Source organism: Falco naumanni, chromosome 8 (genome assembly GCF_017639655.2).
Source record: "Falco naumanni isolate bFalNau1 chromosome 8, bFalNau1.pat, whole genome shotgun sequence".
Taxonomy (NCBI): domain Eukaryota; kingdom Metazoa; phylum Chordata; class Aves; order Falconiformes; family Falconidae; genus Falco; species Falco naumanni.
This window is the reverse complement of record NC_054061.1, coordinates 56060770-56078920: the sequence shown is the minus strand read 5'-3', so window position 1 is coordinate 56078920 and position 18151 is coordinate 56060770. Positions and strand designations below refer to the sequence as shown.

Genomic DNA, 18151 nt, shown 5'->3' with positions numbered 1-18151 from the left:
TGTTCAGAGCTGTTTCCAATGCAAGTTGAAGCTGCTCTTCTGACCCGAATATTACCAGGAAGGCCAAGCTGTGATGAGAAGGCCAAGAAGGATGGCACTGTGCTACCAAAACCCACGTCACCACGACTCACTCTTGTACAGGCGCAGAGAGCAGTTCCTGCCCATAGGGTCTAGAATGAAGAGAATGTTTCAAGATGTCAGCTTGACAATCTCTTGTGAACTGAACATTGGTTTCCCAGTATTTTGCTACATATTCATATAGGTCCATAGAAGATATTCTGGATGTGCCCATATTGGGTGGTGAGAGATCTAGGAAGTTCAGAAGCGATTACAGACTTTTTAAACTGACAACGTAACCATCTTCAAATGACTCCTAACTGTGGCTACAAATAGGCCTTAACCACACCGTAAACTGCATTTCTCAAATGTGGGTAGATGTGTACTTTTCTGTCAGTAAGTTATGCAGGAGAGTAAAAACTAATCAGCACTTAGGAGAACTGTTGTCTCACTGACATTTGCACAATTTCTGCGTAAGCTGCCAATGAACATCCATCACACTGGCAGAACACTGTCTCCTTAAGTTTACATAAGCTGCTGTCTGTGAACATTCATTTAAAACACAACCGTGCGTACTTAACAACTCAGAGAGTGGTCTCAGTTGTTGTATTTGCTTGCTTTCTCTCTCTGGGAAGAAAGGGGAGGGTTAACAAACTCACTGAAAGATCTCTGCTAGCACAGGTGAGTGCAGAGTGCTTGGGAGTCAGACCTTAACCTCCAGGACTGAAATCAAAACACGGCTGGCGTGTGGGAGAAAAAGCAAGCTGCTAAGTGACCCTCAGTGTCCCTGTCACATCTCTGGAGAAAACAGAGATGCTGCCTGAGACTTGCAGCATCCTTCACACCTCCCCTGCAGCCACCGCAGCTGCCCATCACCCAGCGTTCGCCTCTGAGAGGGACCGGAGGAGACCTGAGAAACCAGATTTGAGGCTGACAATGAGAGAAGTGGAAAATGAGATGGGAAAGAGATAGGTGGATCCCAGTAAAAACCACCAGACCTCCCCTTTCTCCTGCATACTGCTCCATGGGAATCAAAATTCTGAAAGCTGGGCAGCAATCTATGTATTAGACATATTTGAGTCAGATCTTGATTCATGTTTGAGAGACCACGCTAACCTTTTCTGCGGGGGTTTCCAGGTGGAACCACAGCCTCAGTCAAAGCTGGGGCTAAGTTCCAGTCAAATCAAGGGGATGAGGTAGGCTCCGTATGGGCAGCTGGGGCCCAACACCCACAAAGATCTCCCAGGACCTGTAACAGAGCTATGAAGATACTATACCAGGTCACTAAACCATCTGTCAGGGACACAATGTTTTACAAAAGAATACAAGAAAAACTACTAATGGTTTTAGATCTACAATTGAACTTCAGTTCAGCATTTCATTTGTACGTGTTAACGACTTAGGGGCACATGCATAAACATTTGGACAGCTGTCTAAGCTACATGACTTGTTGTCATGTTTATATTTTGCCCTTACGATTGTTATGAGTCAAAAAAAAAAAAAAATCAGAGGTACAAGATCAGTTCACCAGGAGAAAGCTAAATATTCAAGAAATGGGCCTTTAGAACTACTCCTTTACCCTGAGAAAGTCACAATTACTATCAGTAGTAAGGGAAAAAAAAAAAAAAAAAGATTGAATCACATTTGGATTTCTCTCCCCAAACCTAAACAGAAATCTAGAAACAAGACAGGAAAATCCCCCTCCCCCCAAATGGAAACCTCTCAATAATTTTGATATCCTAGAGAAAATAAATCTAGAGGAAAAAAAAAATATCCTAATTTGTGAAAGATCAGACAGTTGGAATTTCTACAAGATGAGTCAGTCCTGGCACGCATACACACGGACACACACTTGCACAAGATTTTTAAACGGAGGCTAATTTCAGCTGTAACCAAGCAGTGACAAGCACTACTATGGATGATGATTTGGAACCTACATATTAGCAAAAGTAAATCAAGTGGGTGAAAGGGTTATGAGCCCACATAAAACAGTGCCTCCAATTCCACTGAAAGCAGTCTGGGTTTGAGTCAGAATGACTGGAAAAAGCCTCTCCTCTTTGACTTCAGCATGTGTGGAATGGACCTGAGATCAAGTTTGCAGACCTTATAAATTCAACAGGACGAGGGAGGAGCAGAGCACAGAGCCTGTAAAACCTACGAACTGCTCAGCATGTCATCTGTGGAGACAGCAGGTAAAATCCTTGTTCTGTTGGAAGTAAACAGCAGAACGCTTGGATGTTTTGACGAAGTCAAGATTTCGCTTCAGAGCACCAGTTTCCTAATTCTTGAAGTGCTGTCTTTCCTATGGCATTCATAAAGTCATAGTTCACAGGGGCTCCTTTTTTCCCCTTAAAACACCCCTGGAAGCACACTGTAATCCTCCATGGTCTGAATCGATTCCACTACTTAGAGGAACAAAAGAATTTCACTATTTATTCTAGGTAAACACACAGATTTCCAAAAAATTGGTTTCTGCCCTACTCCACAAGGTATCGAGCTCTCAGCAAAACACACATCTAAGTCAAAAGCTCAGCTGTTAACTAAATCAAATCTGAAGGATATCCCATTAGTCCTGGATTGAAGATTACCATCTGTGAGAACGGTGTGCCACCATCTACTTTGTGTTCCTCGGAGGATGCTGGAACTTTGCTTTCCACACAACACCCTACAGGTTTTGAACACAGCGAACAACGAACCAGATTGCTTTAACTTTCTCTGACAGCCTTTCTCCCCTAAATTCTGTTTCTTTACCCTTTAATCGGTTATCAGGGTGCAATTATTTTGTTTGGGAAAAATGATTAGTAATTTTTGTACTTCATTCACATGCAAAAGATGCTTTAATGAGATGCATCTCACTATTCTTCCACTGAAATCTCTCCAAAAAGAGTCCTTGTAACTCTCCCATAGGAAACCTGACCATGTGTCAGAACTACAACCAGGTGGGACACTTCACCACGTGACAACACAGTAGTCAAAATGGGACCACTGAAGCATGATTGTGGGATGAGTAGGCCTTCCTAGAAGAAACTGTTCTTTAAGCAGTTCACAAGATCAGCATCTTCACATTCCTCAGCAAAGCAGAGGATAGGTTGATCAGGATGGCCTTCAAGGTGATGTTCCTCGTATATTTGTTTTGACTCATGTCTATGTCATTAAACTGTCTTGCCCATAGTGAGTGACTGCAGTTATAGATGGGCAGAAAAAGATGAACATAAACATATATGACAGAAAAAAAACCCTAAAACCTACCTTGTCGGAAAATGACAGTATCTGGGAGAAAGGAAATTATGGTCTATGTTACTGAGAACTTGTGAAGTACACAGACCTATATGGAAGTATTTGCATTGTCAGAAAAGAAAAAAAATTGGCAAGTTTATAATGAGATCAGGCATACAGCCATGAAGAGTTATAGGCTGTCGTTAATTACATACGTAAGAATCTTAAAGCCATGTGACCTGGGAGAATAAATTCACATATACCTATTGCCTTTACAGACCCTGTTCTTCATTGTGAAATGCTATTTTCCTTAGTAGCATTGAAAACATCAAACTCATTAGAATGAGAGATGCAGGTTGTGTAAAGGGTAATGGTTTTTGAAAATCTGGTCTTATTTTAAGATCTATCCCAGAAGGATTTCTTTACAACATTCCTAATAGAAACTCAAACATTACAATTAAACCCCATACTTCTCATTACTCGAGATGATCATCTGCCTAGGAATTCATCTGCTGCCACTCTAGACAGCCTCATCACAGCTGAAATGAAAATATTAAATATAGCTTGCAATCTACTTACTTGCATTCTCACACAGTTATGAGTAACAATTCTCAGTCCCATACCATAATTTTTGCTATCCAGATTGGAAAAGAGATTCTTAAAAAGCACTCAGTATTGGTTTACCACCATTTTTACAGACACCACTGGTATCCAACCTGATGCATGTTATGAGCAAAGGAGGAGGCTGTCTGGAGTAGCAGATTCAGAGGGCTGGCATTTCACACAGGGGCTTTTGAACGACCACTGGCCCTCAGCAAGTGCACATAAGGGGTGAGGTGGCAGCTTTTACATCAGCCAGACCTGCATCACAGCTGGAAAAGGACTTCAGCTTCAGCATCAATTAATAGCAGTAAGCAAATACAGAGTGCCTTTGAGAGTCCCCAACAGAAATACAATTCCTACAGGATACTAATATTAAATACTGAAGAAAGGGTTTCATACCTTAAACTCCTCCAAGATTTTGTAATTTTTCCCATGATATTCACAAAAGTTTTTTACTTCTTTGCATTCTGGACAGCATCCATTGTGTTCCACTTTTGTACACTTTGGGTGGATTTTAGGGCATTCTGGTTGATCACAAACAGGTCCATCCTCAGTACAGACACAGGGACAGTTGGAATGTCCCGGGAAAAAACGTTCTCCCAGTTTGTACACAAAGCCACTGTCATCCACACAGCCCTTCCCTCGGTAGTCATCAAAGATCAGATTGTCATTACTGGAGGTCTGGTCCCCTTCATCGGCGGGGTAGTCTTCATGATTGATGGCAGCTGGAGTTACCAAAGCAGGGATTACAAACAGAAGTATCCAGACTTCATGGATATGTAGAGCCATCCCCTTCCTCAGCTTCTCCATGGGATCTCACTGCCAGATAGAAACAGCTGCTTCCATAGGGAGACCAGTGTTGTGGTCTGAAAACAAATATTTTTAAGTGAGAACAAACTCAAAATTCTAAGGAATATTGACTTATAAAGGCCACAGTTTCAACCATACCCAAGAATAAATCAGTGCTTTCACACTGCACAGATAACTATCACTGTTTCATTTGAATTAAGCCTCTTCTCAATTATTGCTAAAGAGAATAAAGCATGTGAAATACATAAATTAGACACACATGCCTGTAGGCATACGCTCACAAAATATCTTTATAGAAATAGTGGCTCACAGAATAATCTGATTTTTACTTTCCTTATTCCTGCAGTTGAGTTTTCTGATGCACCAGAAATTAAACCAGCTGCCTAAAATCACATGGTGATGAGCAGCTCAGAGGGATTTGAGCCCAAGTGTAAGCATCACCTTAACCACCTGCTGGGACCACTGTCTGTCCGTGCTACGTTTGGTGCACAGCCCACTTCATTGAACTGGGGCAGGAAACCTGAGTTGAAAAACGAGATGAGCATAATCTGTAGGTAGATCTGCATCCAATGTGAAAGATGGTGCTGGGCTATACTTGGTCTGCAAGAGGTGGAATAACAGAATTTTATATACAGCCTTTCTGAAGAGGAAGAGGGACTACCTGGACTACCAACACAGCCCAGCTTGCAGCAGGTACATAAAATCCCAACAGAAGCAAAGATGCAATTCACCTTCTCCATTATTCAGCATTTCAGTAATTCCCAGAAAGAAATGCAGAGAGCAGGATGTTAAACGCCTCTGTAATGCATGGAGCCGCTGTTACGTGTTTCTCTGATTAAGCCGGAGCCTTTCTAAAACTTTGGGAGCGATGCAGCACGGCCCGACCTTCGGAGAGCTGTGCTCAAGTGGTCGAGCCAAGGACTGACCCAGCGAGGGAGAGGAGCTTTGCACGGCCGCCCCTGCGAGAGCCAGCTCCAGGCGAAGGCTCCGTGCGTGTGCCTTGGGTGCGCTATTGGCTGCCCGTGGTGCCGTCACCGGCACCGACACACCGTCCTGCCTGCACAGCCGACAGCCGGTGCAACCCCAGCAGCAAAATGGTTTCTGACCTCTCCTAAGAGGACTGGGCAAAGTATTACAGGAAACTTTTAAATGAGCTGAAATATGAGCATTATGGGGATTGAGGAACGATGGAGGTAGCGGCTGCCACGAACCAAAACCGGACTGTTTGGCTGTCTGTGTCATTCCTTCTCTTCCTCTGTTCCCACAGTGTGCACGCACAGATACACACAGTATATACAAACATGCGTTAACCTACACACACAGGCAAACACGTACCCCCCCTCCACCCCTCCGGGAGGTATTTTTTATGTATCGGGATTTTTGGTGGACTGCAGATGTTCAGCAATTAATTCTCCCTTAACCGAAGCAAAAAAAGCAACCGCAGGAGGAGAGAAAGCTTTAATCCTACAGAAGCAGCTAAGGGATCCTGTTGACAAAGCAGTTTTTCCAAAGCCACAACAGAGGGAGACACCGGATATTACACAAGCTTTATCAAATTCAAAAGATACCTTCTTAATTGAAGCACTAGCTACCTTTCCATCACCAGGACTATGCACCCTGTCACTACTATCAGCGGTATCTATTGTAACATGTTTGGAAATCAAGTGACTCACGCAGATACGGCTGCTTTATGTGTCTACAGAGCAGAGAATCTTGCCCACCTAAACGCTACAGGTAGGTTGCAACATTGCAGGTTGGTGGGCATGGGGGGGGGGGGGGGCGGGGAGCAGAAGCAAATGAAGTAATTAATGTCTGAGGAAATGTGAAATTACAGAGAGAATTTGTTGACGTTTGATGAGGCAGCTCTCCAAATGATTAAAAAAAAAGTTCTCCAAAGATCATAAATAAGCCCACTATATTTTGCTAGAGCATCCGAGACGTCCCACAGCAACTCACAAGCGCTCAGCTCAGCGGCAATCCTGGAAATCAGACAGACTGCAGACGTCTTGCACGGACAGATTTCAACAAGTAAACAAATGCTGTTCAGCTCAGAATTAGTTTACAGCTGAACTTTCTCATCATTTCTCATCACGAGAGAGGCCAGGAGCGTAGGTAAGTCTCTGTGCAAAACATACCCATCCACCTTCCCTCACCCCAAGTGAATAATTTACACTTACCTAATCAGGCTCGATCTGAAAGCTGAAAGGGGTCACAGGCCAACATGGACTAAAAGGTTAGAAACAGATTAGCGAAAGCAGTTCCTCCTAATCACATTTTCAGTGTTGACTCACGGACAATCCCTTTTCCTCCACCTCCCATCGCAAAACACGGGAAAGCGGCAGCAGCCCAGCAACCACAACATGAGAATTAAGCTTTAACCCGGCGGTGCGGATTCAGGGCGAGCAGCGGCGCGGTCCAGAGGCAGGGATGCCGCGGAGACACCCCGATGCCAGCAGCACAGTCATCGCGGCGAACTTGGGCTGGATTTCCTCAGGTCTTGAGCGGGGGGGGGGGGGGGAGGGCGGGGGGGGGAGGGGGGCGAGAAAAAACCCATCTATATCCCCTCCCTATGCCCAGCGGATCGCTTGCGATTCCAGATTTGCCACGGCGGGGAGGGGGGAGAGGGGACTGGTTCGGCTGGAGGCAGGCGGGAGGGGGAGGGCGGCGGAGCCCCGCGGCCGGCGGGCGGGCAGCCCCAGCGGCGGGCCCCGCTGCCCTGCGGGGACTCCCCGGCCCGGGGGCCGGGCATGCCCGCGCCGCGCCGCTCCGCGCTCCCTGTGATGTTTTTTTTTTTTTTTTTTTTTTGGATGGGGGTGGTGAAGGGGGGGTGGGGGAAAGACTGGAGCGGCGGCGCGCTCAGGCCCGCGGGCCGCAGCGCGGGCGCGCCATGGCGCGGAGCGGCGCGCCCTGCCCGGGGGGTTGCGCGGAGGTTGCGCGGGGGTTGCGCGGGGCGGCCCCTCTCCGCCGCCGTGGCGCGTCCCGGCCCGCAGGTCCCCGCGGCTGCGCTCAGCGCCGCGCTGCCCGGCTGCGGCTCTGCTGCTGCCCTGGCGGCGGCGGAGCGTGGGCGGCGGGGACAGACCCCCCGCTCCTGCGTTATTACAACTTCACATCTTCCCCCGGGCGGGCACTGGCGAAGGGGCGCCCAGCTCGCCTGTCTCGGGCTGCGTTACATTCAAAATCAATCTCCTTGCAATTCGTCTGCTCTGTCATTAGGCGTCATTGTAAAGCTATTTCTCCAGGACCCACCAAAAGAGAGATTCTTGATGTTCGCAAACCCCGCGTCAACAGAAAGAGAGAGAAATTGGGGATTTTATTTGGATGAAACAGAGACGTATCCTTTGGGGCGATTATTCCCACCGCAAACATTAACTGTGAAAACACTTCACTGAAGCCCTAGCTGCTACGCTCTCAAACCGTTCTTTCCCGTAACGCCTCGAGATTAAGGTTACGTTAAGCGGTGTGGTGGTCCTCAGCTCCAGAGGCACACCGTTCCATCGGCACCCCCCGAAAGCAGCTGCTCTGCCCTGTGATGGAAGGTGATGCTGCGCACCTCGCCGCCGTGGCCCCGCAGGCTGGAGAGCTGCCCACGCTCAAGTTGCAGAACCTTGACAGATCCATCACTGCTTGCCAGAGCCACGACACGACCTGAAATTCAGAGGAGAGTTTATCAAGGTTTGCAAAGGCAAAGCGAGAGAGCGGCGCTGGAAGTTTGGAGATTGTCGCTTTAAAGACATACGTGCGTACTCCTGGGTTTTGAGATACGTTAACAGAAAGTTGGACAGATCAATAATAATGAGATTGGATTTTGAAGTGATTAAGCAAATCTGGAAACCCCGGCATGCTACTCATTAGGAGCACTGCTGTTTTACTTCTATTTGGATACAATTATTCAGGGCTGGATTCTAACATGCAGACTGAGCAGTGGAGAATTAGATGCTCTTCTGATACCAGGAGGTATCAGCATCAGACCATGCTTTTAATGCTGCTTTTCTTGTACAGCTCTGTAAGAAATGAAGAGACAGGTTTGCAACTGAGTTTCAAGGAGGTCAGACATCTTACTGAACTGAGTGCCTTGCTCCCTTATATCCTTATGGAAAAAACCAATGATAATGAAATTGTTAGCATAGAATTGGGTCTAACAGTCAAAAAAATAAAACCTAAAAAAGGTTCCAAGGAGTTCCCAGTTTCCATGTGTTTATTTACAAACCAAATGGACTCAGTTTTCATCATTTTCAAGGAAGCAGAATGTGTTTATAAGTTTATTATCTTCCTGCTTAAATACAAGCAGATAACAGCTGGTAAGTGGTATGTTTGAAGCACCTTTTACTTGTGCAGCCACAACATAAAGATTCTTTCCTTTTAGAAATTAACTATGATAATTGAGTTTCACATATTAAAAACCAAAAAAGATCAATACATTCATTTCAAAGCTGATGTGGTCCTCCCAACAACAGGGTTCATTGTACTGCCCGTCATGATCTTGGTCAAACATGTTTTCCTATTAGGAGCAAGTCCAATATACCCTCCAAATGATTACAGCTCTTTTGACATATCAGGATTTTCTCTCTGAAAGCAAAGACACAACCAGGAGAGGAACAACTAATACTGCCACTGGCAAAGTCAACCTGGCACTGAGGTCATGATTTTTGGGAAGATCACAAAAACCAGGAGGTATTTTACTGGTTTTAGTCATGCAGATTATTCACCAAGCAGCCAATGGGAACATACTGCCCAGCAGAAGTTAGTATGGAGGAATCTGTCCCAATTTTAATAATGTGCAAGCCATAGGGCCTGTGGTGTGCCTGTGTGATGTATCATTTATCCAGTGAATATATCATCCCTCCATTCAAACTAATTCATAACAATGATGGTCTCTGCTCTGCTCATCGAGATCTGATGGCCTCATTTGACAGCCCGGGAAGTAAACAACTGCCATTTTCTCCATTTATCAAAGGAAGCACATAGTCTAAAACATCTTATAAATGCATTGAGAATATTTAATCACAAGATACACTTAGCGTGGTCATGGTTATTTGTGCAAGAAAGGGAACTAGAAAGTAGAGTTAACCATGATAAATATACCCTATTTGCAAACCTTTATAACTACCCGGCTTCTTCATCTAGAACAAAGCCTGACACAGCAAAGATCTGTAGAATGGATTAGAGTGTCCAAAGCAGCAGATGTGAATATTTATTATAAACTCTCTTCCAGCAAGCCTTTGCTGACAGAAGCATTGCATATGGATTTCACTTGCAGCCAGACTCTCCAGGCAATCGCTGGGATGACTTCTCTAGGAGCCAAACAAATGCCAATTTGCCTGAAGCCCTGACACCGCAACAGCTGGGCAGGGGGTTAATGTCACTTTGAGCTTCTCAAAACCAGTAATGAACCCACTTGTTACAAACAGAGGGGGCCAGGAAGGAGGAAAGATTTGGACAACTGCAGTTCACTTCTAGAAAGTAAGGGACTGATAACTAGAGATGACAGCTTCAGTGTCTAATTCACTCCCCTGGGTTGCCAGTGGGGCAGGTACAGACCCCAGTGCTACCTTTTTCTAAAATCTTTGCTAGGTAAGTCCTATACTTGAAGCAAAACAAGAGCACTCTCATCTGGGCAGTCCATGCTGATATTCCGACAGTACTGGGAAATGACAAACCCAATAGGAAAATAGAGAGGGGCCATAAAAAACAACTAGCTAGGAGGTGCAGTAGTAAACTGCACGTGCCTTCACCGCTAGTACTCGCTGGGGAAAGGCTTTAGGTGTATAAGACAGCCCTGGTGAAGAATGATTCATTTCATAGGAATTTTTCTTAGCTGAGTTATGATGTGTTACTATCATTGGGCTATGACTGCAGTCACTTCCTCGCTTGGTAGCAGCAGGATGCACAGGCAAATGTGTGCGAAGGGGAATGAAAGGGGAGGGGAACGCACAAAATGAGAACATCTCATTTCCGTCACCCTTTATGTCAACACTGATCTACACGCTCATAACAATTTGCTCATTATAATGTAAATTTACTCCCTCCTTCCTTCCAAAAAGAGATGTTTTGTTTTGGAAAGAGGGAACAAATTGTGTTTTATTGCTCTTTCAAAATGTTCTCCAATTAGGAAAGCAAAGGAAAACTACTACATAATTGTCATACAAAGCTCTTTTTTAATGAAGGATACTTACTTGCACACTAACAAAGGCATTTTGATACAACACTCAGAGGAAGATAAAAGCCTGGAGATAAATTATTCTTCATACCTTTGACCAAACTGTCAGGTGAGGCTGGTCTATGCAAATTTACTGAACTCAGCAGTTATGCTGATTTGCATTGAAATGAACAGTTTCAGCTTAGAAGATGCAAAGTCTCGAAGACTCCGACCTCTAGATTTCACAGCCTCTAGATCTCCAGCTCACGAGGCTTCCAAAGAACCAACTCTGGATCTGCTGGTGCACTTCTCAGACAGCCGAGAAGGGGAACTAAATAAAACGTAGCTTTGCTGTGGTTGGCCCCGTGCCAGTCCTGAGCTCATCCTTCTTCCTCCAACTGGCAGACAGGAGTGATGACAAAGCACATTGCCACAACTAAGAGACCCTACAGTTGCAACCTTTGTACTAATTACAGCTGATTTGCTGTTGCCCATTGCTAGAACACAGAAACTATTCTTTTCTAATGTACCTCTATTATGTCCTTAGAATAACATAAGCTCTGACCATCTGGTCACTTGCTTCAAAAAGGATGCAGTGAGTTAGAAAAGGTAGAGAGAGAAAGGCAGCAAAGTTAATGAAAGGTATAAACAACTTCTGTGCAAGGAATCGTTAAGAGGAATGACAGCTTACTCCAGAAAAAAGTTATTTGCACACCAAAATGTACTTGGCTGATCATCTCTCTCCATATGCATTCCTCCAGCTTCAGCCAGCCCATGATATTGCTGCTGTTTCCCTCCCTGGGGACCCACAGTGAAATCCAGAGCTGAGCCAGACCCCAAACTACTACACAGGTGGTGTGGGTGGAAGGTGTTGTTTCCAGCAAAATGCTAGCCTGAGTCCCAGCTAATCAGGGAGCCTGGGAGACAGCCAGAGAAGCTGTCAGAAGCAGCACAGCATGGGACATGGTATTTCTGAACAGACACCTTTCTTCTTGGATGAAACTGAATTTCCTCTAAACAATCAGTGCACTTCAGCTCCCTTTTTTCCCCAGCATCCGAGTAAGCTACCACCGTAGGTTTCCAGTCCCTGTGTCCTACAGAAAAAAACCTCTGTGTGTGATCTCTTGCATGCTGCCTCCCAGGGCTGCCATCTCCAGACTGGCAGTGCTCGTGCTTTCAGGTATCGATTAAAGTGCAGTGCTGTTTGGGCTGGAAATAAGTTTGTACTTAACAAAACAATAAAAGTCACTCATGCCCTTCTAGAAAAAACTATTCCTGATACTAAACCGGTATCCCTACGTTGTTCTAAGACCAGAACTGAACCCTAAAATCAATTAATACCTCAAAAGATGTGATTACTTTTAAGACAGATACCCCACTTTGGAGAATGGGGTAATTAAAATTAATTATCTTATATGGAAATCTGGTCCTGCAAATTTTCCAATGTACATAAAATTATGGGTCTAAGAAAGGCCATAGCCATGAAGCATCAAAAGCAAGAATCTGGCAAAATAAAGAAGTAATTTTACTGGAGTCTCACACTGACCTAAACATGTGAGCTTAAAATCAAAGTCACTGCATTCAGTGAAGCTCAGTTATGTTACATATAAGCAAGCAACATACTTTTGCTCATCTGCAAGGAACTTTGCATACCTATGCTGCTATGTAAATACTAACAAAACCAAAGCTACTCATGTGAATATGATATGAAATCCATCTCCTAATTGTAACTGGTGGATGACTTTAAAATAATGCTGGTATGTTGAAGCAATCTAATTTGTTACCGCATTTCTTCAGAAGACAAATCCAGACAAGATTAATTTGCTGGGTTGATGGAACCAAATTACTTGGGGTAGAGAGAAAAAAAACCCTGCACTTGTCAAAAGGCACACGGACTATTTGCATTCCATAAGAGCCTAACAGAAATCACAGTCATGATTACCGTCGTCTTTGTAAAATAAATTTTGAGTGAAACCTTGCCAAGCCCACATTAAGTACTGCTTTACTGGTTTATGCGTTCAAACAGCTGGGAACAGGGACATCTTTGAACTGGGAAAGCCTAAAAAACAGACCAGTTGACAGGTGTTAGGCTTTGACAGCCAATAAGTGATGTTGGCCAAAGCCTTTAGATTTCATCTTAGAACAAGTCACAACCATAAAGGCTGTCAAGCAGCTGATTTCTCAAGCAGCTGGGAGCCGAGCCCTCTTGGGAGCGAATGCTCCAGCAGACCTAGCCTGCCCGCTCTGTCCCAGCGCATCCCGCTCACCTTGCAGGCTGCTACACGCGCACATGGCTGCGTCTGAACAAAGCAACAACAACCCTCACCAGCAAGGCCTTTGGAGACACATCGGAGCATTAAACTTTTCTTCAGGCAAATTAATTTACAAATTACGTAACATTCAATTATCGAATACTCTGAAAATTCCTGTTTTAGCAGACAAGTACTTAATGTTCCTAGAGCAGTCTAGCAGCTTAAATGTTAATAAAATGGCATTGTAACCAAAGTCACAGACTCCACAACTTACTGTAGCATGTTAGGCTGAGACATTCATACTGGTAACTGGCACTGTTTGCTATCTCAGAATACTTTTGTTCCATAGATTCAGCAGTTAACATCAACTCAGATACAGAGCAGAACAAGGACAGTGAAAGACCAAAACCTCTCCTCTCTGTTCCAGCAGCTCCTACTCCCAGAGTGAACAGACGAGTTGAGGTGCTGGATTTGGACAATTGCTTCTAATAAAAGCATGGCAGGTACTTCAGACTTTCTTGTAAATAATTCAGATGTAGTAACTTTCCCAATTTAAAAGTATTTGCACTGCCTAACTGTAAGCAAAGCATTCATCTTCAAAGACACAAACTCAGTTATTTTTTGTTCCATTGAAATTATATTCTTGCATGGATTTAAGAAATTCTGTTTATCATAACTGCATAGAGAAGCTTGAAACCATTACCAGTGGCAGAGATGAAATAACATATCAAAGAAAGAAAGAAAGAAAAACTTTGATCAATAGGGAAATGATTTTTATACACATCAGAACCAATTTAAAGAATTCTCTAGGATCAATTTAGATAGACAGAAATGCTTCTCAGCATTTATTACCTGTGGAGGGAATATTGATCCCATCCATTGATTTCTCCTATGCACATAGAGCAGCATCTGGTTTTGTTGTGTGGGTTTTTTAAAAAAAGATGCCCCAAAGTAGAAAGTATCAAGAAACTGCTTATATTTTGAGGACTCACATTAATGGTTCAACCAACGTCATTACTCAGAACTTTTAAACTCTGTTCCAGAATAGGTGAAATGTAATTTAGCTTAATTTTGGCACATGATAGTTAGTCAATAGAATATATTTCAAGAGAAGGATTTTTTTTGAAACCTTACTTATCAATGGCTACTAATTCCTTACATACCACATTGTACCAAACATATTTTCTTTCCTGTTCCCTTTTTAAAAGGAATCTCTTTTCACAATACTATTATAAATCACACAGCCCTAATGGATTACATTCCTCTGAATTAAGATCTTTTTTCATTATTGGAGCTGCAACCATTTGCATCATCATGTCAATCACTCAGTCTAGAGTCTCTTAGGAACAGGGCACCTCTCAGGTTATGCGTAAAAGGCAAAAATACACAGTCCCTGCTTTGAATCAGCTGCAGTCCAAGTATAGTTAGAAAATGCCAAGGCGACAGATAATTATAAACTTAATTTGCCATGAGCACACTGCCTTCCCATAGTTAAATGTTGGTGGGCATCCTGGCAGCAGGAGAGGACTTGGGTCTGAAGTCTTATCTATGCACGGCACCACGTCAAGGTCCCAGGTACCACCTCTACAAAGCTAGTTCAGGTGTACAGAGCACACCTAGAGCAGTGTCCCCGTTTTGGTGCATCCCCACAACCAATATGACTTGCTTGTCAGCCTGGACACAGTATAGCATGACAGTGGCTATGTGACCTCCAGCTTCTGAGATGGCATCATCTGTGCTGCAGGGAAACATGAACTGGATGGGCTCGGATCCTTACTTGGGAAATGGGAGGAAAGCACTGAGTTGCTTTACACCAGCTCATGATCTGACCCACAGTTTTTACTTGGTAAGAAATTAGGCAAAACTTTAATTTTGAGGAGTCCTTCTGAGGGGGGTAGAACAGCAGGTGGAAAGGTTGCCAAACACTACGAAGATTCTTCATGTGCACATTAGCGTGCTTGCCTAAGTAAGAGTAAATAAAATGCTTACAGATGCTGCACGCTGTGATTGCAGTGGCTGTAGATAAAATTCTTCATTACTGTCACACCAAGCAGAATGTTATTTACCAGCCAACTGATCTCACCATACGATAGATGTTGTGCTTTTTTTTTTTTTTTCCTATAAACAGCTTTCAACAAATACAGCAATTATTTCTCGTCTTCCAAATGTACACTACATTTTGCTTAGGAATGCACTTTTTTGACATTGTTATAAGTCCTCCAATCTCAAATGTGAATAAAGCCTCCTAAATATTCTTCACTAACAAACAATAGCAACCCCCTCCTCCCTTTGCCTTCCCACTGTGTTTCTTTAGATCTTTCAGGGAAGAAGGCATAGAAGAATAATCTTGAGCAGGTTGTAATTCACTTGCAGCAATTTACTAAATATTCTCAGTAATGGAGACCAAAAGGCAATGTGGGAAAGAGAGGAGTCCAACAATTTGCTGATACAGGTTTTTAATATATCGGTACCAAAATAAAATCCTTTTGTCATCCTCTAATGGAATGACTTTTTTTTTCTTTTTCTTCCCCCCCCCCCCCCCCCCCCCCCCCCTTCTCAGAAATATTTAAATAGACAGAGATTTGGCAAAGTGTATTAGGGAAAATTAGCTCATCTCTGTGTGCACTTAATCTCGTGACTCACCTTATGCATGTGAAGTCATTCAATTCAGTGCAATCATGTGCTTGAATGATGGCAGGATCAGGGCATCACAAACAGATTCATTATTGCAACAATGAGTTACAGCACAAGGTCTTATAATGAACAAATTCACTTTTATTTGGCTTTTAGCAGTGCACTAACAGTTAAGACCTTTTGAAGAGAAAGGCAGTTTTATAGACTAAGTAGGGGCATACAATGCAGGTTTCCTAGACCCACCTATTAGTAGAAGAAGATAAGAGAAAAGTAAGTGCAGAGAAGTTTCTTAGAAAAATTACTCAATAGACATTCACAAGGGTGGAAAGTGACTCCCCTGGAACACAGGAAAACTCAAATTACCCAGGCAGTGTGTTAACAGAAATGCAGCTGTTATCATTTAAAAATCTGCGTATGGAGATTTGTCCTGGGTGAGAAGTGAGTGTGCAGCAGGATATGGCCTAATGTATTTCCTTCAAAAGAGTACGGGTGTCGAGCAATGTTAGACCAAAGCAAAAAGAGGACCTCTCTTAACTTCTTACGGTGTGGAAAATGTGACCTAGATGAAGGGGCATTATTTCCAGAGCTTAAACAGATCTTCAGAACTTGACAAATCCTTTTTCAATCAAAGAATCAATCAAAGAATTACTTAGAGCAAAGAGAGCATTTATCTGATAGAAGAAAATCCTTTATATAAAAGAACTTAAAGCCTTTTTATAAGGATTTCTAGCCCCAGACCATTAGTGTAAAGCTACTTTCAGGTGGACTTGAGGTTGTTTATATTAGATTTTAGTTGGCCTTTTGGTAGTATTCTGGATTTTTGAAATAGTTTCAAAACAAACCAGAAAGTATTAAAGCAGAAACTTTTGGAGAGGAGTCTTCAAGATGTCAAAACCTCGCTGGATGTGTTAATGAGGCATGCTTGAATATATTCAGAACTTATTCAGAAATAATATATTGAGAATAAAAGGACAACAATCTCCATCTTCTGTCCAGCTCTGGAGTTTTTTTCACGGAAATTTCTACCAAAGTATTTTTGCTCATGTAATAGGAACATATTTGTCTAGAATATTTATATGTGGGCACACACATAGGTCTATGTTTCCAAGGGAATCTGTCTTGAGGAAAAAAAAAAAAGATGAGGAACAAGGCAGATGGCATTCTGGCAAAAATCCTTGGTCTGCTACTGAGTGTGGGACCGCAGTCCCACCAAGCTCTTCTGAAACCAGAAATCCCCAAAGGCAGTGATTGGTTTTTATATTGCCATTAAAGGGGAAGGTGTTCAGTGACACTGCATCAACTGGACCTCTGCAGAGCAATAACCTCCTCAACACACCGCTTGGCTCAGAAACTTCAGAGAAGGCAACATCAGTAATGTTGTGGTGGTTGTGCTCGTGCTGCCCAGAGCAAGAACATGACAGATATGTCAAATTTTAAAATGCTGCATGAGAATAAAGCAATGAAGGAAAAGAGTAAAGATCAGCATCATCTGTTGATCTTCAAAATGAATAAATCACCATAAAATTATCTGCAGAAGTTGCCACACTCTGCTTACAAAGATGCTTTCTGAAGGACTTTTTATGTGATGGCAAATGCTCCAGAGCATGGTTAAGGCTGACACTAAAATCTTATTCTGAAGAACAAGCTTTTCTCTTCTATTGAACTTATATATTGGAAGCAGCATATCTAGTACTGTACTGCATGTAATATTATCTCCATAATACATTAGCTGGTTTCTTGGTGTTTCAAGAGTCTGAGGGGAAAAAAAAGTCGCATTTATGTAAAATAAAAGTTTTCATTACGAAAAATAGAACTTACTGATGGGTTAACTTAACAAAAAAATTAAGTCACAGCAAAATTGCTGTCACCACAAATTGAAATTTATTCTAGTTTCTGCTACAAATGACGTCCCTGAATATAGATTTGGGTGCAAAAATATGCTTTCCTCTGAGCTTCCTACTTGACTGCAGCTGTATGTATTTTAGGCATCAGTATGTGTCATTTTCAGGAGTTTAGTGAAGCTGAGCAATGTATAAAGACAAGAAAAAATCCAGGTATGCAGGAACATAGCTCTGACTAATGGAAACACCATTTTAAAAGCATTCAGAGAATAGAAGATAACCTTTTTATTAGTATTCTATTCTTTCTCTTTTCCCCACTCTCCACTTTCAGATGCCTGCAGTCATTCAGTTAAAGCCTCTTTGATCCTCCTTCCTTTCTCAAATGATAAGATGGATATGCTTCTGTTACAGAAGATGAGACCAGGATGTGAACAATGATTTATTTTTCCCTTGGACAGCATATGCATCATCCTTTCCATTAACTCTAGAGGAATGACCAGATGTGTAATAGTTTTTTGACACTGAGTGGGATTCATCTCATCTAACCTTGCCATCCCATAGCAGAAACCAAGACGAGCGGTCAGTTCATTTGGGCTCCTTCT

At 43.0% G+C, this 18151-nt stretch overlaps 2 protein-coding genes across 3 annotated transcripts in view; both read right to left on the bottom strand.

Moving 5' to 3' along the window:
• The window catches only part of VWC2L (von Willebrand factor C domain containing 2 like), a 55205-nt gene extending 48025 nt beyond the window's left edge, over positions 1-7180 (bottom strand). For both annotated transcript variants that reach the window (XM_040604612.1, XM_040604613.1), the window contains exons 1-2: positions 6864-7180; positions 4276-4742 (exon numbers count right to left, since the gene is read on the bottom strand). In XM_040604612.1, coding sequence (XP_040460546.1) covers positions 4276-4686 — 411 coding nt within the window. In that variant the 5' untranslated portion in view covers positions 4687-4742; positions 6864-7180. The remainder of the gene's footprint in view (positions 1-4275; positions 4743-6863) is intronic.
• A 798-nt stretch (positions 7181-7978) lies between these two features.
• Positions 7979-18151, bottom strand: part of SPAG16 (sperm associated antigen 16) — a 413057-nt gene continuing 402884 nt past the window's right edge. Inside the window, exon 17 of the mRNA XM_040603905.1 lies at positions 7979-8331. Within this exon, the coding sequence (XP_040459839.1) occupies positions 8156-8331 (176 nt within the window). The 3' untranslated portion in view covers positions 7979-8155. The remainder of the gene's footprint in view (positions 8332-18151) is intronic.